The following is a 21355-nucleotide window of genomic DNA, read 5'->3' as shown; positions in this document are numbered from 1 at the left end:
TCGTCGTAATCATCGTAGTCATCGTCACCCCAGTCATTGCCATCGTAAGAAATCTTCTTCGCTTCAACCCAGCGCTTTGTCTTCGCGCGATTCACGTTCGTTTTAAATGATATCGGTGTGTCGCCACGTGGTTGGGGCGACAAAGGGTTACTGGAGCCGGGAGAATCCCTAAGGATGCAGGAAAGCCTGATCAGCAAAATCCTAAGGCACCGAGGACACATCTGCCTGCATGCACTTACACCGGCTCGTAAGGGTTCTGAAATGGGCGAGCCATTATATATGAGGGTCAGGTCGCCTGAACCAAATGGACCGCATCAAGGCAAATGCCGCGTTTACTCGGTCTATGAAGCTGCCAAGATCTGATATGGCTTGCGATATAATATTTGACACTAATGGAGTGGTAACGCTGCGAGGTTGGAGAGAGAAGAAGAAGCAAGTAACAAGATGAGTGGTACAAGCGATGACGTGTGTGCGCCGGCTCAGCCGCGGGCAGGAGATTGGGGGGGGCGTCTGACGTGTTCGAAATGTATGCCTAGGCTAATCCAAAATAGAACAATCGTCGCATCGTATGCGTTCGTTACCAAAATGAGTGAGCTGCTGCGGGTGTGCCCCTGAAGGTATCTTAAGTATTCGCCTGCCTAAAGCGAATAGATAGCGACGACTGTGGCTGGTAAGGCACCGATTGTGGCGGGTCCATCACGTGGCCCTAGCCGCCCGCGCCTTGCCTATTTTCGGATGGACGACGAATTCCCCGGAATTGAGAAGGACGTACGTACGTCTTCGGCCATTCTCTCTGCGACATCTCACCGAACCCCATTCTGTCGGAGACTAACGATCTCTGCAAGTGCAATGATATGACACTCCCATAACGCTCTTACACCGCTTGTATCACCTCCTTTCCGCTCATTTTTTACCCCCTTCACTGTTGCCTTGTGGCTTCGACGAACGGACACGTCTACAGTTTGCCTCCTTATCGATTAGGTTAACTCCGTATAATCGCATAACCCATTCCCTTAGATCCCGGGGGCTCGCTTACCTTCCCCCTCGAACTATCACCCGCCCTCCACCTCACGGTACGCTTCTAGCGAAATGACTGGCCCATCGATTCAGGATCGCACCGGCGAGTTCCACGCCATCTTAGGGCAAGCCCAGAAACGGGTCGCCACCACCAAGGTTGGCTCCCAACGGCAGGCGCTTCTATCGGATTCACAAAAGAGACAAGCCAACGGGTCCGTGAACGGAGGCGCGCAACCCGGAAGGAGATCCGAGTTTGCCAGGAGGGCTGTTGAGATTGGACGGGGTATCACTGCGACGACGGCCAAGTTGCAGAGGCTGGCTGAACGTGAGTAGGAGTTACAAGGTGGACAAGCAGGATGTCTAACTTGAGTCTGCCAGTGGCCAAACGGAAGACCCTTTTCGATGACAAGCCGGTCGAGATCTCGGAATTGACTTATGTCATTAAGCAAGATCTCGCTTCCTTAAACCAGCAGATCGCCTCTTTGCAAGCGCTTACGCTCTCCCAACATCCGAAATCGAACCGGTCGAAAGCGGACCAGGAAGGAGAGCATAATGATAATGTATGTACACGGCATAGACAGAATCCAGAGTGAGTGGGCGATGCTAAGAATACTAGGTCGTGGTTATGCTGCAAGGCAAACTGGCGGATGTCGGAGCAAACTTTAAAGAAGTCCTTGAGGTTCGAACGAAGAACATCCAAGCGTCGCGCTCCAGGACGGAGAACTTTGTTTCATCGGTATCCTCGAAATCGCAGGCAGCCTTAGACACGCAGCGGTCGGACTCTCCACTCTACACCTCCGGCAGGAGGACTCCTCAACCCGGTGGCTCTTCCGACCTGTTGACTCTGGAACCCTCGAATCCGTCGCCCCTCGGACAGCCGTCTATGCATTCCGACCAGCAATTGCTGGTGATGGAAGAGGCACAAACGAGTAATTCCTATATCCAAGCACGCGGTGAAGCAATTGACGCGATTGAACGTACAATCAATGAACTAGGCGGCATCTTCGGCCAACTGGCGCAGATGGTCAGCGAGCAGTCCGAGATGATCCAACGGATAGATGCCAACACTGAGGACGTTGTGGATAACGTCCAAGGCGCACAGCGCGAACTAATGAAATACTGGACCCGAGTATCTGGGAACCGATGGCTGATTGCTAAGATGTTCGGAGTCTTAATGGTGCGTGGCTCTCCCGTCCTCTTCCAAGCTTCTCCGGTACTAACCTGTAGTAGATTTTCTTCCTTCTCTGGGTATTGATATCAGGATAGAAATGCCCCTTCTTTTCTTACTAATGTATTGTATTAATACGGAAACTTTCCTTCTTGCTGTGCATGAACGAGTTATGCATGTCCCATTTGAACGTCACCGGCCATCTTTCTTTTCCAGGTGTGGCTAGATTTCATGTTCGCTTTATTTCTTTTCTCATTTTGCCTCGGTTGCCACAGGTAAATATTGTTGAATTTATTCATAGATCCATGCTGGCCTCTGATGTCCAGGCGTTGATATGGACCAATTACATACTTTCTTACCCCAGATTGTCTTTTTTTTTTCTCCCACATAGAAGACTTAGAATATCCAGTCCCAGATCATCCACATATCCAATGGCTTATACTATAGACAAATAAAAAAAATCACTCACAAAACTCACATCTCAAAGCCACGCCCGACCCATGCAAAACAGGCACCACCTCCTCACACTCATGGGGAATCGCCCCCCGCCGACAAATCTCCCTCTGTGCCGCCTCGAACCAAACCTCGTTCAAATTCGGCGGCGTGAGCGCCCCGGACGCAACGAACTCCCCCCAGTCCCGACGCATCTGCCACATGAACTCCATCCGATTCGTCCACGTGGGCGAGTACCCATTCGTACCAGCAGCAGCGACCTTGACCGACTCATCCATCGCAGCCGCGACGAAGAACTCCATGATGCGCTCCAGGGTGGAGGTGGTCAGGAGTAGACCGAGCCAGGCCTCGGTCGAGGTGGCGGTGATGTCAGGGGCCATGAGGTGGCGGACGGAAGAGCAGAGGAGGTGCATTGCGTGGTGGGTGGCGAGGAGAGTTTGGGTGTTGTTGAAGGGGGGCTGTTGGAGGATGGACTGCTGGGATTTGAGGGATTGATGCTGTGAATGAGTAGATCGGGTTGAGGGTTGGGGTTCGGAGGCGTACGTTTCGAGGAAGAAGATAATATATGCTCTGTTCTCATTAACAATCGGGGAGTGAGACTTTCAGGAATATTTGTTTACGACGTACACGGGAGACAAGAGACGGGACTGGAGCAGTCCGACGCCTTTACTGTAGACGACCTCTTTTTCGGTCTTCGAGGACCACGAGGCGTCTCTCTGGAGGTGCTGGTGGACTACGTACTCGGCCAGGTAGTACGAGAGCTTGATGCATGTCTTCCAGCAGCGGGTTAGGTCGGCCAGATACCCGAATGAGTACTCGGGGAGGTCGTCCCCGACCCCGGTGGAGGTGTACTGGGGTGGTGGCGGGGGGAACAGACTGGAGATGAAGGTTAGGTCATCGCCGACTGAGGGAACGAGCTCATGGCCCGTCTCTGTGATATACTGATATGGCCGGGTCCGGTGATGGAGATAGGCCTGGGAGATGGCATATTCCAGGTGAGAGACTCTGCGGCGCAGGATGCGACAGGAGAGCAGGAGGGAATAGATGTCCTGTAGCTCGCATTGTGCGAGGACCCTCACCAGAACGCTGTCTGGGAGTCTTCTCCAGATCGATTGCTTCTGGGTGCTGGCAGTTCTGGGGAGTTGGTTAGTCTCTCTGGGCTGGGGCTGTAGGCTGTTGTGCCCACTTACATAGTCGACCTTCTCCGTAGCCTTGCGGTGGTTTTGGCCCTGTGTATGATGCTTCGGACTCGTTCGAGGACTGGGGGGCTCATGATTTAGTCCCCCATGGAGGCATTGTGATGGAAATCTCGTTATATTGATTGTTTCAGGTTTCAGGATGGGCACGTTTTAAGTAAGTTTATTGGCCCAATGGGGGATGATTATTCAGCTGAGGTACCAACAGGGTTGCGAAAACTCACCTTCTTTTCAAGCTTTTCTTTTCACTTCTTCTCCCGTCCACTTTAGTAGTTTCAGTTATGCGTTCTAGATTCCGCGATCAAAAAGTATCGGGTCAATGGCATGATTGGACCCGTTTATCGATCCCCGGGCCCCCTGTTTAGTATTGCCTAAATCGTCATGGTGAAGGGTCTAATCCACATCTTAGACGAATCCTTTTTTTTTTTTTTTTTTTTTTTCCTTTTTCGCAACAGAGTGACGGCATTTAATTTACACGGTTTTGGGCTGACTAGTGATGGCCCAAGTTTTATAAGTCTATTGTCATGAGTTCCCGCGTGAGCTGAGAGTCTCATGACGAGTAAAACCGCCATCGGAGATAATCTTTAGGATTCCTAAATATACAAGATATGTGGTGTCATTGAACCGCGGACGTGTGTTAGCGGTTGTGGTTTGGGGAAGAATCGACGGAGAAGAAGGACATAATGGGCTGCATGGCGGATGACAATTCAGAAAGCATCCGTCGAGAATAATTCACTATTTGTGAATTCGAGCTGGAACTTGTCCAGAAGATCGTCCCACTGGCTCCAATCTAAGGGGCTGAGGTCAAAATTATTAAGGTCGTCATCGGGATCAAGCATCCCAGCGTTAGCGGGCGTGATCTCTATCTCTTGCGTAGTTCGTCCTTGGGGGGTCACACTGGATTCACACCTTGGCTGGTGAGACGAAGTGCCTTTCTCCGATCTTTCAGACAATACCGAAACGATATGAGGACGGGACAACAGAGAGCGATTGCGTCGAGTACGCTCCTCAGAATGGGACTTCCACGCTTTCAAAATCAGCCCCTGTATTGCAATATGAAGAGGGGTTTTGGGCCTGTTTCTCATCTGGTCATAATGCCGACTGTAGATCCGGTCAATGAGGACCCACAATCTCTTAGTTTCTTCTTCATCTATGCGGGTCCGGAGCTCATGTAGTGTATAAATCAACACGTCCCACGGGATGTGATTGTCCACGTGCCACAAATATCGCTGTATGATCTCGTTGCTCTGACAATCCTCGAATCCTTCCATGATTTGCACGCATGTGGAAAAGACGAAATCCCTTTCCGCTAGTGATATATGGTCTTTCTCGCCATATTGGCGGGGATGGTGTGCGGAGAATCTCATTTGGCATACAACATTCTGCATGAGTCTAGCCGACATGTAGTGCAGTGGAATGGATTTGTCGCAGTATAACAGAAATTTCGTTTCGAATGCGCGGTTCAGCTCCTCGATTGCTTGATCCTTCGCTTCATAAGACAACGCAGGAGAGGCCAAGAAACCTCGACCTCCGTGAGAGTCTCCACCGGCCTTGGACCAGCGCTTCATCCATTCGCCAAATTCGGTCCGTGCAAGGACGAACATCATTTCTGTCGCGCCATGATTTTCGCGAGGCATATCCGCCATGCGTGGATCAAGCTCGCTATCATTTATGTTTGATGGGGGGAGGACGTCAACAGAAAAATACGGGAACTGCGAAGCGATGCCTGAACTTTGTGCCGTAGTGACATCTAATATTGATAGCTGTCGCCAAAGACGGCGGCGCATTTCAGTTTCAAAAATGGATAATCCAAGCTCAGATCCGTCTCGATGGAGCCCCATCCGCTGAGCCATTCGCACCGCAACGCCACACAAGGACCAAATAGACTGCGCATCAGAGGATGCACGCATGGAAAGCTTGTCCAATGACGTTAGCGTGAAGATCACGGCGTATCAGGGCGAGACCTACCAAGTATAAAACAAATGCCTGGAGAACTACGGTTTTTGACGTACGTAAAATGCCAGCCTTGGTAAAAGCTAAACGAGCTCCACGCCGGAATCTTGAGAGCAACAAAGCTTTGCTCTCTCCATAAGTTTTTTGTACATCATCTGCCTTCAGAGAAACCAATGCGATACAATATATGGAGAACATTAATGCCTCAAGCTCCTTTGAGACTGTGTTTAAGCTACCGCTAGCTTCTAGAAGCTGTTGCTGGACGGTTGGGCCGTGTAGTATCTTAATCAATGGATTGATATTCTCAAGGAAAGTTTGCCAAAGTTTGAAGATGTGTAACGGAGAGGGATGAAGTGCACTCAGGCTCTTCTTTACTGTTTCTCCCAAGATTAAGGATATCTCGTCATCCACTCCCTGGACAGAACGGTTTGAATCGTTGTCGGATATGTCCCGTAACACATCCTCCGCTCGAGGAAGCTAGATCCAGAGTTAGATCGCAATACGAGAAGAAGTTAGGGAGGGAATCCTGACCTCGCCTCGGACGCTAGTCCACACATTACTATCTTACCCGTTAGCCATTCATGCATCGCTGTTCATTCCAAGGTAGCTCCACCTGTCCAGATAGATTGATTTCCCGTCGCCGGTAAACAGCATCCCTTGCTCAGCCCTGGAGCCACTGGGGAAAGCATTGTGCGTGGTTGCTGGATGGTCTAAGTTGCTGATACGAGCCGATGCAGCGTTGTCTTGTCTAATAGGACTCTGGTAGGGGAAGCCGCTGTGTCGGCGGTCCTCTGAGCGCTGCCTTTTACGGCGACGCGGAGGGATATGAGTAGGGAAAACACATTCAACACCGCGTTTGATACAGGCAGAACAAGGATCATTGCGATCACACCGGACCTTTCTTCGCGCACAGACCACACAAGAAGGGTTCTTGGGGATTTGGTTGTCAGCAGTCATTGGACTCTGCTGCACGACCACCGCAAGATGGTCGTTGGGATCTGTCATGACTAATGAGTACGCCGAATGGATACAGTAACTATACGCCAATTGTATTTCACTAATTAATGGAAGAAGATGCGTTCGCAAGGCGTTAGGAGTAGATGGATATGCAACATCCGCGCGGATTGCAGACTGAGAATCGGGAGGCGGAGTCGAAGCCGGACCGATTTATTTTCTTGTTCTTGCCGCCCGGCAGTTACAAATCACCTCCGAATCAGGCAATTTCCTAGCCCTAAGTTACAATTCTTGCATATATAAATCTGGAAAAGAAGCATGAACATAGGAGCTGTTCGCTCTCAATCTAGTCATTCATACTCCGGATTTTATAGTGCCTATCGCTTTGCGACCGCAAGGCTGCTGCGGTTCCGTATATCTCCTCCGCGACAGGTAATCGATCGAGAGATCGAATATGTATAGACCTATGGATGTATGAATAATGTATATACAGTGTGTCTTGACTTGACCAATGCGAGTCAACAATGAAACCCATGTATTGGATCTATGAGATTGACAAGTTGAAGAAATCTGAAAACCTACGGCTCATATTATCTTTACCCAAAATAGTCTTTGTGTACGATTGTGATCTACCGACTTTTTTTGTTGAAACGATAGATACAACCGCGTCTTGACGAACTCGGACATAGCTGAGTCTTATAAGGATGCATAAATATCCGACAGAGAGCATTCACATCGTTGAGTGATCTATCATGAGTATTTCGGCCTGATTTGGTGCCCTACACCCCCTTTTGGGGCGTTCGCAGAGCCGGGCATGCAGCATTTCTCACCCCTCGCATGCAGGCGATGGTCAACTCCAAAAAGGGCTTGTGAGCCGAGCAGTCTACCGTCTCGAGTATCTGTGTCTTCATTGAACCTTGGACTCTTGCACGTGAAGAAATAATTAACGATTCCAAAGCTCAGCAGCAAGGGCAAAAAGAAACTTACGGAAGAGCTGTCACAGCTATTCGTACAATGCTCCGATAGCACAACCCTTTTTTAGACAATGATTGCCCCAGGAGTTTCTATGTAGCACATTATCGTATTGCGTGGCTGCTAGTTCACCTAGAGATGGCAGTGCTGCAAGTGTACATTGACTTGGATCTATCATTAGGAACTCTGCGAGTGTGACAAGGATGAATACGCCACCTCAATCAGAACAAAAGAAGTCATCTTGTTCCAAGGCCAAGAAGAAAGCGCATACATACACGGTCATTTCTGGGCGAGCCATCATAGGTGGCTTGGATGAAATGACCTTGTCTCATCCTGCATGTGACGGCCATTTACTGAGGAGCCTCGCCAAGTTGGCCGATGGCTGGATTTATCAGCAAGATACAGAAGGAAGCGCCGAGAAATAGTAAGCGTCACACTTGTCTGAGCTAGGGAAGTAGTTCATAGGAGCGATAAGCATACGCTATCCGTGATCCCTGATGTGGGAGGGGGTCGTGGGGATAGTGTCTTGGGCAGTGGTATTGCTCGTCCTTTTCTTGTACAAGTGAGTCACGATGCTGTACTCTCATAGACCGATACCTTAGGCCTTGATAGTAAACAAAGAGAGAATAGTATGGTATATACCTTCAGAAATGTTCTAGACGCCCTGTCTCATGCTTCTCAGTCCGGATCATTCCGGCAAGAAGAAGAAAAACGGGGCTTAACGCTGTAGACAACAAAAAAGGGTGATTGACACTGGCCGAGAAGCTGCCAAGACCAATAATTCCAATCCTCCCCAGCGTGGCTTGGTTGACACCAGGCTACAAAGCAAAAGAAATGAACGAGGGGAAGTATGAGACGCGGCGTGGGGGGCTGTGCTCTCACATAGCCATAACTCTGGGTAGAGCGGGTATAGCCAAACAACGAACCGTCGTTTCCTGGCGATCATCCCTAGGCCAAGTAAATTTAAGAGAAGCTGATAAGGAACTAGATAGCACTAGCGACCACTCGGCTTCGCTTGTTTGCCGATCTTCTTGGCACTTCCTGGTTTCTTCACCCAGGGCCCAGACGTGGCGATTGTATGTGTTTATTTCTTGCGGTGGGAATGATACGAATTTTATTCTTGACCAGGACTGTGACCGCTAGGATATTCCCATATGCTTGCCACATGTTTAACGCAGGGTGACCGTCGATTTGGTTGTGCTCAGCCAACCACGTTTCATATTCTGGATGAGAATCCTGGTTGACGATGGTAGTCCTTGATCCATCCATCCCAAGGTTCGTTGTCATATCCAAAACTCCACTTCACGAAACACAGCCCACCGACCCCCAGATGGACAAAAAGAAAACCCGGGCACATTTCATCTGGGGAGACGGGTCAATTTTGCTCCCGCTTCATTGTCATCCGCCAAGAATGCCACTCTTTCTGACCGGTTAGTGATCTCCTATTTCTAACGCCCGGTAAATAGAGATGCCTGGGGAAGAGACCTTGGCGAACCCACCGATCGGCGGAAGAGAACGGATAAGACAGTCAGCATTTGGGTTCTTGTTGTCGTGATTGACTTTTAGCCTTTAAAGCCCTGGTCAGGCCCGACGATGGAACGCCGCAACGAGAACCGCATGCAGTCATGACGCCTTCGGATGGCGCCAAGGGCTTGCCAAGGTGGATCTATGAGACGAATCCAATCTCAGGTAGAGGCGATGGCAACACGGTACCCAATTGAGACTTTACATGAAGTTTATTCAGACTCACTCTGCCAGATATTGGCTGGTCTGAATGTGTCTAGGTGCTACAAAAATGGGGATATCCCGGGATAGTGGAGTTATTCAGTCTGAAACGCTGTTTCCGGGCGTGGAACTCCAGCACGAGTTCTGCAGGGATATACTACTTCGTTATCTAGAGGACACATATCGGGTTGACCCGCGTTGGGCTGATGACTTCAGTATTCCCCCCCCTTGGCACAGATGTTGTGTCTTGGGTGCGGAGAGGATCCTCGTAGCCATAGGTATATCCCACCAGTCTGAACTTAAGTAGACGGAGGTGCTAGCTCATTGCATTCCCATTGCCCATCCTCTGGACGAAGCCCTTACTAAACAACACTCTACCCACTTCTTAGCCCATTAGCTAGCCTCCATTACGATTTAGTATCTATCAGTAACACTATGCATCACGCCCCTCCTCCCTCTTCATCGGGGGACCTCCCTCTCGTTCCAGCTTCTGAAAACAATTCCTCCATTAACTGGGTCCCGGCAACCCTTGCCAATCAACCAATATCCCGAAAAGAGGATTATTCCAAAGAAACAGGAGGCATCTGGGGTGAGGGATGCAGTGCGGCGACATCCCTCGCAGATAATCAAGATGAGATCACGCTGCGCTCATCACTGGCGCGGCACTTCCGCGCCAACATAGACACTACACACACCGATATCGTTCTGATCATCTGTGGCTTTGTCAGTGGTCTCGTAGATGGCCTATCATTCAACGCCTGGGGAAGTTTCGCCAGTATGCAAACAGGTATGCCTCCACCTCACCCTCTGAGTTCCGCCCAAACAACTGCTAACCAGCCACGCGCAGGAAACAGCGTCTTCATAGCCCTAGGTGCCTCAGGCCAACCCGCCTACCCAGCCTACCTCTGGGCCAAATCCTTAATCGCCCTCACGGTCTTCATCGCCAGCAATATCCTCTTCATCCACGCTTCGCGGGCCCTCGGTCCCCGCCGCCGCTCAACCCTAATCCTATCTTTCACTGTCCAAACCACCGCTCTCCTGGCGGCAGCCATACTCGTCCAGCTAGGGATCATCAACCCCAAGCCCGAGGACCCTCGAGCCCCCATCGAGTGGATGCAAGTCCTCCCCATCTCACTGCTGTCCTTCCAAGCGGGCGGACAAATTGTAACGTCCCGGGTGCTGGGTATCGATGAGATCCCGACCGTGGTGTTGACCACGCTGCTCTGCGATCTGCTAGTAGATCCAAAGTTAACTGCAAAGGCTAACCCGAAGCGCAATAGAAGGGCTGGGGCCTTCCTGGCGTTGTTTCTGGGCGCCATGACTGCTGGAGGGCTGTCAAAGGTTACAGAGATGGCAACTAGTTTGTGGTTTGCTTTTGGATTGAAGTTTCTCATCACGGTTGGGTGGTTTGTGTGGAAGGGGGACGGGAGGAGAGAGGGAAAGAGAGATATTGAGGGTTGAGGGCTTAGTTTGGTATGCCTTTGGACCCCTTCTTAACTTTGAAAAAATCAGTCATGATTCACGGGGTTGCGTTATACGATGTATGAGCTCGACGCTTGTATGTTTGCTTATCATATTGCTGTTCTTAGCGGTAGCTCATGCTCAGGAGTCTGGTTATAGACGTTTTATCAAGGGGAACTTAAGTCTTCTGTCATGTTCGTGTCTATGTGTACTGGCCATGAGACAGTCTAGGAGTGCATGTGAAGATAGACAAATAGGGTTGACAGCCGAGGATTATACCTGCATAGTTTCTTGATTCTGAGTTGCTAACGAGATGGTATATATGGTCAGTCGTCTCTACACGGAATTTGATCATGAATGTATACTTGCCTTTCATCAATGGGCTACTCCTCGGTCCATCGGAGTGGATCTGTGGAGATCCGAGGCTATATGCAGGGATATAAATCTTCAGCTCCGCACTTTTATCATCAGAGCACCTGTTCATCCCCCGTTGGATTCAAACGTCAACATGCAGTCAGATTTAGATTTAGTTCTTGTGAGTGCCACAAATGACGGAATTACGACTATTAAAATCAACAGACCTCATCGAAGGAACGCCGTCGACCAGCGACGGCAAAACTTCTCTACGAGAAAATGCGGGCCTTCGAGAATGACCCCTCACAGAAAGTATGCATACTCACGGGAATGGGCGGTACATTCTGTGCCGGTGCCGACCTTCACGAAGTAGCTGGACAAGATAGTGGCGATGCTACCGGCAAGGAGACAAAAGGAGGACGAAGCCATTTTCAAGCGCCACCAGCGTCTGGCGAGCAATCTCTAGGCCCGATGGGCCCATCACGACTCCAGATCCAGAAACCTATCATCGGCGCTGTCGCTGGGTATGCAGTGGCAGGCGGGTTGGAACTAAGCCTGCTCTGCGACATCCGCGTGGTGGAAGAGGACGCCGTGTTCGGGGTCTTCTGCAGACGATGGGGCGTGCCACTTATCGACGGAGGCACAGTTCGTCTCCAGGCAGTGGTTGGATTGGGCAGGGCACTTGATATGGTATTGACCGGGCGTCCAGTCAGTGCGACCGAGGCCTTGTCTATGGGGTTGGCAAATCGTGTGGTACCGAAGGGGAAAGCTGTGGAAGAGGCTACGGCTATTGCGAAGCAGTTGCTTTCGTTCCCGCAGCTTTGCATGAATGCGGACCGGGACTCTTGCTACTATAGTGCATACCAGGCTAGCTCGTTTCAGGATGCCCTGAGGCATGAGTATGAGAAGGGAGTGAAAGTTTTGGACCTTGAGAGTATCAAAGGGGCTTCCCGATTTAGTCGTGGTGCAGGGAGGCATGGAAGTTTCAAGAATGGTTCGCGTCTTTAACTTCATTCTGAAATTGCGTATAGTCTTTGGATTGGTGGGCCATGTCAGTTTCCAGAACAGTCGATCGAGATTTTTGTTACAATCAGCGCAAATATCATTGCCAGACTCGCGAAACTACTTGTATACAGCTTCTATTACGGCAGAGAAGGTCGTTTTTTTTCAGAAGCTCGGACGGAGGATTCAGCCGAGAGATGAGAATCCATTTCTCACCGCACGATGTTTAAACGTTAGAACTGCCGATGGGAAGCATCATTGTGAATTCCCTAAGGCTTGTCTGTGGACGTATCTTGTATCCATAAGTCGCACGCATGAAGCCAAGGTGTGGTATGCCAGACGTACTTCATGTTACTCTTTAAATCTCGAACACATCCGAGTTAGCAACGCCTATATCTATATTAGTCTACAGTGCTGTCGTGCACTGCCACCGGATCTGTTTCTTTTGCTGGGAAAAAAACGTCACCGCTGAAGAGACCGTCCGAACGGGTCTAGTTGACCGTTGAGAGATGACAGAACCATATGGGCTAGACCAGACAGTGGATGATGGATCCAGCAGCTAGACTGAAGAATGATCCACTTGCCGTATTGTGCGGTGTGAATTAGGTGCTGATGCAGTAGTGGGTAAGCTCTGAATTGTGGCAGAGCATTAGAATAGAGTCTAAAAAAGTCAATGCTAAATAGAGAACTATGTCTTAGGGAACCAAATAAACCACGTACGCTATCGACTGATCCTCCCAATCCCACTAAGAGGGCAGACTGATCAGTCCAAAGTGTGATAGAGTCATTTCTGACATCCACACCTGAGGCAGTGATTGGCCAGCCTTACATCGGTCAGCCACGTACAAACATGCTAAAAATACCCCCTGACCAGCCACACGCTAACCCCGTTCGGTAAGTATCTACTGGTTAGACGCGTAAGGCAACACTCATAAATATTCGACTTCAAGATACAATAAACCGCATAAAGACCTCCTCTCTGTTGTTCCACGTTGTAAAGAGGTAAAGTCACAATGGCACCACACTATGCGATACTCAATACAAGAGCTCTCGATGCTGCGAGCTCTCATCTCGCTAAGCGTGACCTGACCGTCACTCACACACAAGCGGTGACGCTAGGGGTGATGGCCGTGTATGTGGTAGTTATCGCTCTTTTATGGAACCTGCCCTATATCCGATGGTCGCTGTGGCCTTTCAAGGTGAGAAAGACTGTTTTAGTCTGCCAATATTTATGTTACCGGGAGGCTGACGGTTGATAGATGCTGGTCATTGCTTTCCATGAGTTTGGTCATGCGATCACCGCGTGTTGCACCGGAGGAAAAGTTGAATCCATCTCCCTTGATCCCCACGAAGGAGGAGTCACCCATATGCGGGGCGGAATTAGCGCCGTCACCCTCCCCGCCGGATATTTAGGATCATCCATCATCGGTGCCCTCCTGATTTTCGCGGGGTTCGATATTGTTGCTAGCAAGGTTGCCAGCATTGTCCTGGGTGTCTGTTTCCTGCTTACACTGTGGTGGGCCCGAAGAGACTGGCTGACCATCGTCACCATTCTGTTGGCGGTTGGGCTGCTGGTGGCGTGTTGGTTCATTGCACATGGGGAGGCGCTGAAGTGGGTGGTGGTAAGTACTAGCCTGCACTGCATGCTTTATCAATAGACGAGTCACTAATGCGGTTGCAGCTTTTCATCGGTGTCATGTCTGCTCTTTATAGCGTCTGGGATATTGTGAGCCTCCCCACATCTATACTTCTGGTTCTTGCTAACCACACCTTGAATAGTGTGACGACCTCATTATTCGAAAGGTCAACACTTCCGATGCCAGCGTGTTTGCCCAGCGCTATGGCGGCTCTTCCCGCTGCTGGGGTGTTATCTGGTCCATTATCTCCCTCTGTTTTATGGCTATCGGCATCATTGCTGGTATTGCGGCATTCCGGGAGTCATTTAGCGAGCAAGAAGAATCCTCGAAACATTTTATTCCCACTATCTAAGGAGTATTCGACGTTTCTTAGAAGCGGGTAGTATCACGAACATCCTTATCGACGAGAAGACGATTGAAGCCTGTATACCTGGATTGGTGTTGTCTGGATTTTTTTCCTTATACCCCTGTGTTTATGCTGAACCGATATGAATGCGTCACGGATTGAATGTTAGATCTCTTTCTTTAAAGATGGTAGCTTTCGGAGGAATAATCAGTAATTCAATCAAGAGATTTAAAGTTATTAAAGATTATATCCATGGGATGGATACTGGCTAACCATATCTGGTTAGCTTGGTGGGGAGTTCCATTTGAGAGCCAAACATCTAATTTCCCAACTACTCACTGCCTACGAGGGACAGTATACAAGTTGTCATTAAAGCATCCACACTCAACTCATCTCCAAGTCACATATTTCCTATTTCTGTGTTATCGAGGGCGACGTATGACGACATAGACCCTGCCCTCTCGCTCCAGTTTGGAGTCTGGTCAACAACGGGTGCTATAATCCAGCAGTCTTCGACACCTCCAGAGAGCTATATTAATTAAATAGGACCAAACTATTCTTTTTGTAACAATCAGTTTTCATTCCAACAATGGGGCCCATATTGTCCAAGATCAGTGAAACTTACCACGCCTTAGCTGCGTTCTGGTCAGAGCTCTCGCAGAATGCCGCGGAGAGCAATGCCCTTCTACGACGCATCGCCACCCCTGAATTTCCAGCCCTAGATCCGACTATTTCTTTCTGGCAGACTAACCCGAAACATCCAGGTCTAGTTAACGCAAAATCGGAGCAGCTTCCCCAATCGGCGGATGTTGTGATTATTGGCTCAGGTATCTCAGGGGCAAGTGTAGCCTACACGATTCTTACGGAATGCCAAGCGTTGCGTATAGAGAAAAGGGTTGTGATTCTGGAGGCACGCCAAGTGTGCAGCGGTGCAACAGGAAGGAACGGCGGTCACCTGAAGTGTTCTCCCTATTTGACGTATTCGGATCTGAAGGTACTGCTGGGCAAAGAAAAAGCAAAGAGAGTGCTTCATTTCCAACTTAGGCACCTTCCTACAATATTAGAGCTGGTCAAAGACGAAGGTCTCGATGAAGCAGAAGCTAGGGAAGTGGAAACTGTGGATCTGTTCACCGAACAGACAATGTGGGATAAAGCGCAGGAAATGGTTCGAGAACTGCGACGTGATGCCCCGGAATACGCCGAGGATACTATGGTTTGGGACGCTAAACAAGCACAGGAGGTATGTGAGCTGTGACTAGCGAAATTCTCTCCAGCTGACTCGTGTTCAGAAGTTTGGCGCAAGCAGTCATTGCCACGGAGCGATTTCGTACCGTGCCGGCGCCATGTGGCCTTATCGACTTGTTACTTCGCTTTACATGAAACTAACGTCTAAATACCAATCGTGCTTCTCCATTGAAACAGGAGCCACCGTCAGGGAAATACACGTGGATGATAACGACACTGCACCTTACCTTTTGTACACGTCCCGTGGTAAGATACGCGCCACACACGTTATCCATGCTACTGATGCATATGCGCCGAACTTGATTCCTGGACTGAAAGGTAAAATATTCCCTGTTCGTGGCCACATGTCTGCCCAAGCAGCCGACGGTCCCTCGTCTCATCTAGATGGCTCTCGCTCCTGGAGTATTATTGGCAAGAAAGGGTATGAGTATATCACACAGCGGCCCCGAGAATCTGCAGGCCCTCACAGCCCTGGTGGGGAGATCATGCTCGGTGGTGGTTTATGTAAATCGGATGGTAAAGGAATGGATGAGCTTGGGATTTGGAAGGATGACTGTGTCGACCCTACGATCAGTGCTTACTTGAGTGGAATTTGGTCCACCATTCTCCAGGGTGAACATACCCGCGTACTACAACTATGGTCAGGATGTATGGGCTTTACGCCCGATCTCGTTCCCTTTGTCGGGGAAGTCAGTCCGACCTTCACGAAGCGGCGAAGGCCCTCCAATAAACGCAAAGGAATGACCTCCGAATCCGGAAGTGCTCCGGCAAATGAATGGATCACAGCCGGCTTTAATGGCGATGGAATGGTGCTAGCGTGGCTTTCGGGGACAGCTGTTGGACTCATGGTTTTAGGGCGTGAGAATGTCCACCTGGAGGCTCGAGCCGGCCGACCAGCGGGCAAAGTCACGGATTGGCTCCCGAAAGAACTGTATCTTTCCGAACCCAGAGTTCGTGATTTGAGTATCTTCAAACTTGCGCGATTTTTGTAAGGGTTTACCTCGGCAGCACGACGGAACTGAATCAGTATACGATGAGGACTTCGGGGAAGAAACACGGTGTTAAGACATCACATCACCCCATTCCAGTATTCAGAAGACCTAGGCCTACTGGACTCTTGCTGGGCGCTCCGATCTGAAATAAACTTACCAACAAATAGATTGGATCCTGGGCGTTGCCACCAGTAAGCGACCCGAGGATCTCCACCCAGGGGCCCCATAACCCTAAGACGAACCACCACTAAGCATAACTCTAACCCTATAGTCTAAGGCTTTTATTGTAGAGCGGACTTTTCCCCGTGTCGCATCCCGTTAGCCGTCCTAGCCATGCAAGACGGAACCACATGCTCCCCCATTTTTTTTCTTGACCATGCATCCATAACTTGCACCGACTGCTTCTTCGACGTGCATTGATGCGGGGAGCAGTGCGGATCTTTCACCGTGTTGAAAGGAGGAGCACGAGCCAAAATCTGGGGTTAACAGGCACTATGCCTGTGGTATGTGGGTAGAGGACTTTATATACCGATCACTACCCCGTGGGGATGAACCAGATTCCCCAGCAAGGCCTTATCAACCTCTCTTTTATCTGTTATCATGGGCACTGGATCCGTTCTTGAAAGCAAGCCCTCGGTGGAAAACCGGGAGGCAGTTGATGATGCAAGCTCCAACTATAACATCGAACGGCAGCAGGTTCTGTCCGTTGGGCTCAACGATGCTCTCACTAAGGAGCGCATGTCGCCCTGGTCATGGGCGATGGTCCGTCTGTATGGTCTTGTTGCTCTAACTACCCTAAGTAAGGGATTCTCTATACCTCTCTACCACAGCTCTCCGTTCGATTGCTGACATTATAGACTGTTGTATGAACGGATTTGACGGTACTCTGATGTCCTCCATCAATGCTATGCCCACTTTTCATGAGCACTTCGGCACCCGCATGCAAGGTAGTGGCACTGGTATACTCTTTTCCATTTACGCTATAGGCAATCTGGCGGGCGCTGTGATTGCTGCACCCGCTGCAGATACCTTCGGTCGGCGCTTTGGCATGTTCACCGGCTCACTGATCATCATTGTGGGAACAATACTGGAAGCCTCCGCCCCCAAGGTTGCCCAGTTCATCGGTGGTCGTTTTTTGATCGGAATGGGCATCAGTGTATCGAACACATCAGCGCCGATCTATCTGGTGGAGATTGCTCTTCCCCAGTGGCGTGGAATTTTCGGAGGGTTGTATAACGTCGTGGGATATTATATAGGGGCATTAGGTACGACCTCATAATCATCATATAATATGTATCGCTGACGGTTTCATCACAGCCTGCACGTGGATTGCTTATGGAACCGGGTTCATGGATACCAACTGGTCATGGAGACTCCCAGTTGTCATCCAGGCTGCTCCTTCGGTCATCGTCTTGGTGGTGGTGTTTTTCATGCCCGAGAGTCCTCGGTGGCTCTTTGCCAACAATCGACCCGAAGAAGCCCGCCAGATGCTGATAAAATATCATGGCAATGGTAACCCAGAATCTGCGCTTGTTGCCCATGAATGCCGTGAAATCGAGGAAGGTATTCGCTTCGAGGTAGAGACAGGGGGCCGGCGATGGTGGGACTACAAAGTCTTGTTCTCATCCCGTGACATGTTATATCGCCTTTGGCTCCTCTTCCTCGTTTGTGTCTTTTCGCAATTTATTGGCGGATCAGTCATTACGTGAGTACTCCAGATCTTGGCAAGACAGGCAGTGCTAAACCAAGCAGGTACTTCATGCCAGTCATGCTCGAGAACGCTGGAATCACTGGCTCATCCCAGCAGCTGCTTCTTAATGCTCTTAACACGGTATTCTCCTTTATTGGTGGTATCTGTGGCAGCTGCTTCGTCGACCGCTGGGGCCGCCGTACTCTGTTCCTATACGGCACCTTTATCACGGGGTTAATCTATATCCCCATCAATGTTATCTCCTCTTACGAATCAGGCAGCCTCACTACCAGCATGGGTTATGGATTTATCGCTTGTATTTTTCTCTATGGCATCGTCTTCTCCTTCAGCTGGACCCCACTGCAGTCGCTTTATCCCGCAGAGATTCTCCCCAGCCGCGTCCGAGCCAAGGGGATGGCATTCCAGAACGTGGTGTACGGTGGCGCCAACTTCATCAATATGTACGCTACCCCAACGGGGATGGACAACATTGGTTGGCGGATGTATATTATCTTCCGTGAGTATCCGCTCCAATATGCTGCTAATAAGACTGGCTAACCCGGGCAGTGGTCTTGCATTTCCTTGAATACATCTTCATGTTCTTTACCCTTCCGGAAACCAAGGGTCGCACTATCGAAGAGCTGGAAGAGCTGTTCCTCGAACGGAATCCCGTCAAGGCTTCATTGAAAAAGAAAGAGGTGGTCGTCCGTGAGGGCATGGGCGTCAAAGAGGTTGGCGAATAGGACCGGCTATTAGGCGACCGAGCAACCCTCTCCCTCTACCGGTTGGTCTCTATTCCGGTCTGTGTTACCCCAAGTGTTGTATACTCTCAAGCGCTCCGTATGTAGTCGTGGAATTCGGCGTTAGGATAATCTCACATTTCATCTCCAGTTGACATGCCAAAAATAAAATAAAAAGAGTACACGCAACATGCAATTAAACTCAGCCAGACCTGCCCCTGTCATTACGAAGTCACTGCAACCTCAAGAGGCTGAGGCAACTGGCACGTCGATCCGGAGACCCTTTTGATTCGTACCTTGCTCCTGAAGGACGGCGAGATCCACATTCAATGCCAGAGGTGGAAGATGATTGCTGGATTGCCGAGTTAATTTTAAGAGGGAGAGTCTGGTCACCTCGTATTCTCCGGCGACTCGCCAATGGCATCGTAACAAACCCGCCGATCGACTCCATCCCCACCCGAGATATTTGGTCATAGTAACTTCGCTCGACAATCTGATACGGAGTCCCATTCCCACCAGTTCACATGCCACCTTGCCGCTGATTCCTCAATGTTGTATCCACGTCCCATGGGAACATGACAAGACTAGTCTAATGCTTCGCCGGGTCTATATGTCATAATGAGTGAATGGTAAGGGTGGAACGAGCAGAAGTCGAGCGTACAAGCGTAACGTAGGATGCAATGGCCTGCAGATCCAACTATCCAGAAAAGGTAATTATCGACCTGAATACGATCTCGCACGTCCATCTAGGAATGGGTTTAATGCTGAAAACGACTTGAGGATAGCTCGTAATAAAAAAGTTTGATTGCTCTGCAGCAGCCTCTGCTCTCCTTCTCTCATTTCCTCTTCCTCTCTTCATGGACTTCCATACTTCCACGCTTCTATACTCGATCTATCAATCAACCTTCAAACCAGCAAAGCATAACACATCACCAACAGTCCCAGAGAATAGCCCCAAAAATAATCCAGAAAAAAAAAGAAACCCCACAATTCAAATCGACCAGGGAAATCAACAGAATAAAAAGATAAAGAGAGAAAGAAAAAAGAGAAAAATGAAATCCCTCCCCCTCCTCACCACCCTCCTCCTAACCCTAACCACCACGCCAACAACGCAAGCATGGACCTTCACCTGGCGCAACGCCTCCAACACCCCCTTCATGGAGCGCAGCACGTCGCCGGCGCCCTGCACGCAGATCGACCAAGCAGAAGGCAAGGAATTCGTCTTCGAGCCCAATAATAGCCCCTACTCGTTCTACATCTGGTCCAACGACAACTGCTCGGGTTCCTACAGCGGGTTCACGCCGCCGTCGCGGTGGGGCAAGAAGGCGTCGACGGATTTGCGCTCGTTTATGGTGAATTATGGCGGGAATGATGGGCCGTCGACCACTGCTGTCCCTAGTTCTTCTTCTACTTCTACTTCTTCTTCTAGTTCTACGTCGACGGAGACGTCTACTGCCACGGGGGGTAGTGCCACTACCACTGCTACTGCCTCGGCGAGTGCGACCTCGTCACCCGGTGACCCACCCGGCTCGTCGTCGGGGATATCCGGGGGAGCGGTCGCGGGGATCGTGATCGGCGTGGTAGCCGGGATAGCGGTCGTGGGAGGAGCGTTTTGGCTTGGGCGGCGGCGGCGGGACAGATCTGGAGTGAACCCCGGCCAGGGCTTCGGGTCTGCGTCGGGATCGGGACCCGGAGCGGGATATGTGCAGCCGGGGACGCCGATTGGGGGGTCCGATGCGATGCCGTATGCCGGGGGTTACATGGGGGCAGAGGTGGCCAAGGCGCCTCTACCTTCCATGTATGAGAATCATCCGATGAGTCCTGTTCCTGCGTATCAGCCGCCCGTGGGACAGCAGTTTGCGGAGTTGCCGGGGGAGAGTGCGCGGGTGGAGATGAGTGATACGTCGAGGGTGAATGAGTTGGAGGGTAGTGCGAAGCGGTGATTGTGTGTGGGGGAATTTGTTTGTATTATACATTGGTCCTTGGGCTTGGTTGTGTGTTCGTGTGTTCGTGTGTTCGTTTTGGCATTTTGGTTGAATACCCCGGTGGTTTGCATTGTTGGTATACTCTTCGTAATCTATGTGCATATTCTTTCATACTGGCTGTCGTAGGCTTGTAACTACGAGGGTAGAAGATGAGTTTTTAAGCTGCCTATTCGAACAAGGGTTTGAGAATAGATCAATGGAATTCCTATTCATCGGCTATCAAACAGAGCTTATGAGAATCACTAGGTATTCCCTATGTGTACGAAGAAAATCATAAAACTGGAATACTTCCTATAATGCATTATCATCCATGGAGCCTGTCCGATAGTAGAAAAGAAAATGATATGTTGAGAAGGTAAAAGATCGTGAGCGAAACCAGGCTCCCCTATCACAACAGTATGATACAAGCATCCCCCGATACATGGGGCCTTATCGTAACTCTGTACATGGGACCACCATGCGCGC

General features: G+C 50.1%; 9 protein-coding genes across 9 annotated transcripts; 7 read left to right on the top strand and 2 right to left on the bottom strand.

Moving 5' to 3' along the window:
* Nucleotides 1-1089: 1089 nt before the first annotated feature.
* On the top strand, nucleotides 1090-2283 carry ABOM_011608 (t-SNARE syntaxin; the record flags this gene model as incomplete). Its single annotated transcript, XM_022538736.1, has 4 exons — nucleotides 1090-1342; nucleotides 1396-1577; nucleotides 1634-2194; nucleotides 2248-2283. 4 exons carry the CDS (start codon nucleotides 1090-1092, stop codon nucleotides 2281-2283), a joined length of 1032 nt encoding a protein of 343 aa, XP_022383394.1.
* A 363-nt stretch (nucleotides 2284-2646) lies between these two features.
* On the bottom strand, nucleotides 2647-3911 carry ABOM_011607 (uncharacterized protein; the record flags this gene model as incomplete). Its single annotated transcript, XM_022538735.1, has 3 exons — nucleotides 2647-3208; nucleotides 3266-3772; nucleotides 3829-3911. 3 exons carry the CDS (start codon nucleotides 3909-3911, stop codon nucleotides 2647-2649), a joined length of 1152 nt encoding a protein of 383 aa, XP_022383386.1.
* Nucleotides 3912-4541: 630 nt separating this feature from the next.
* ABOM_011606 (transcription factor domain protein) lies at nucleotides 4542-6792 on the bottom strand (the record flags this gene model as incomplete). The annotated part of the gene is made up of 4 exons (XM_022538734.1): nucleotides 4542-5750; nucleotides 5803-6264; nucleotides 6319-6346; nucleotides 6401-6792. The coding sequence occupies 4 exons, from the start codon at nucleotides 6790-6792 to the stop codon at nucleotides 4542-4544; spliced, it is 2091 nt and encodes a 696-aa protein (XP_022383387.1).
* Nucleotides 6793-9873: 3081 nt separating this feature from the next.
* ABOM_011605 (YoaK family protein) lies at nucleotides 9874-10899 on the top strand (the record flags this gene model as incomplete). The annotated part of the gene is made up of 1 exon (XM_022538733.1): nucleotides 9874-10899. One exon carries the CDS (start codon nucleotides 9874-9876, stop codon nucleotides 10897-10899), a length of 1026 nt encoding a protein of 341 aa, XP_022383388.1.
* Nucleotides 10900-11532: 633 nt separating this feature from the next.
* On the top strand, nucleotides 11533-12261 carry ABOM_011604 (enoyl-CoA hydratase/isomerase family protein; the record flags this gene model as incomplete). Its single annotated transcript, XM_022538732.1, has 1 exon — nucleotides 11533-12261. One exon carries the CDS (start codon nucleotides 11533-11535, stop codon nucleotides 12259-12261), a length of 729 nt encoding a protein of 242 aa, XP_022383389.1.
* Nucleotides 12262-13268: 1007 nt separating this feature from the next.
* Nucleotides 13269-14244, top strand: ABOM_011603 (M50 family metallopeptidase; the record flags this gene model as incomplete). Its single annotated transcript, XM_022538731.1, has 4 exons — nucleotides 13269-13454; nucleotides 13515-13877; nucleotides 13937-13981; nucleotides 14035-14244. 4 exons carry the CDS (start codon nucleotides 13269-13271, stop codon nucleotides 14242-14244), a joined length of 804 nt encoding a protein of 267 aa, XP_022383390.1.
* Nucleotides 14245-14827: 583 nt separating this feature from the next.
* On the top strand, nucleotides 14828-16475 carry ABOM_011602 (NAD(P)/FAD-dependent oxidoreductase; the record flags this gene model as incomplete). Its single annotated transcript, XM_022538730.1, has 2 exons — nucleotides 14828-15478; nucleotides 15528-16475. The coding sequence occupies 2 exons, from the start codon at nucleotides 14828-14830 to the stop codon at nucleotides 16473-16475; spliced, it is 1599 nt and encodes a 532-aa protein (XP_022383391.1).
* Nucleotides 16476-17075: 600 nt separating this feature from the next.
* Nucleotides 17076-18908, top strand: ABOM_011601 (MFS lactose permease; the record flags this gene model as incomplete). Its single annotated transcript, XM_022538729.1, has 5 exons — nucleotides 17076-17274; nucleotides 17333-17740; nucleotides 17793-18180; nucleotides 18228-18682; nucleotides 18733-18908. 5 exons carry the CDS (start codon nucleotides 17076-17078, stop codon nucleotides 18906-18908), a joined length of 1626 nt encoding a protein of 541 aa, XP_022383392.1.
* A 1049-nt stretch (nucleotides 18909-19957) lies between these two features.
* ABOM_011600 (EGFR-like transmembrane domain-containing protein) lies at nucleotides 19958-20848 on the top strand (the record flags this gene model as incomplete). Its single annotated transcript, XM_022538728.1, has 1 exon — nucleotides 19958-20848. The coding sequence occupies one exon, from the start codon at nucleotides 19958-19960 to the stop codon at nucleotides 20846-20848; it is 891 nt and encodes a 296-aa protein (XP_022383393.1).
* Nucleotides 20849-21355: the final 507 nt, after the last annotated feature.

This window comes from Aspergillus bombycis (genome assembly GCF_001792695.1).
Source record: "Aspergillus bombycis strain NRRL26010 chromosome Unknown contig00185, whole genome shotgun sequence".
In the NCBI taxonomy this organism is placed as follows: Eukaryota; Fungi; Ascomycota; class Eurotiomycetes; order Eurotiales; family Aspergillaceae; genus Aspergillus; species Aspergillus bombycis.
Note: the sequence above shows the minus strand (reverse complement) of the source record. Positions and strands in the feature narration are given on the sequence as shown.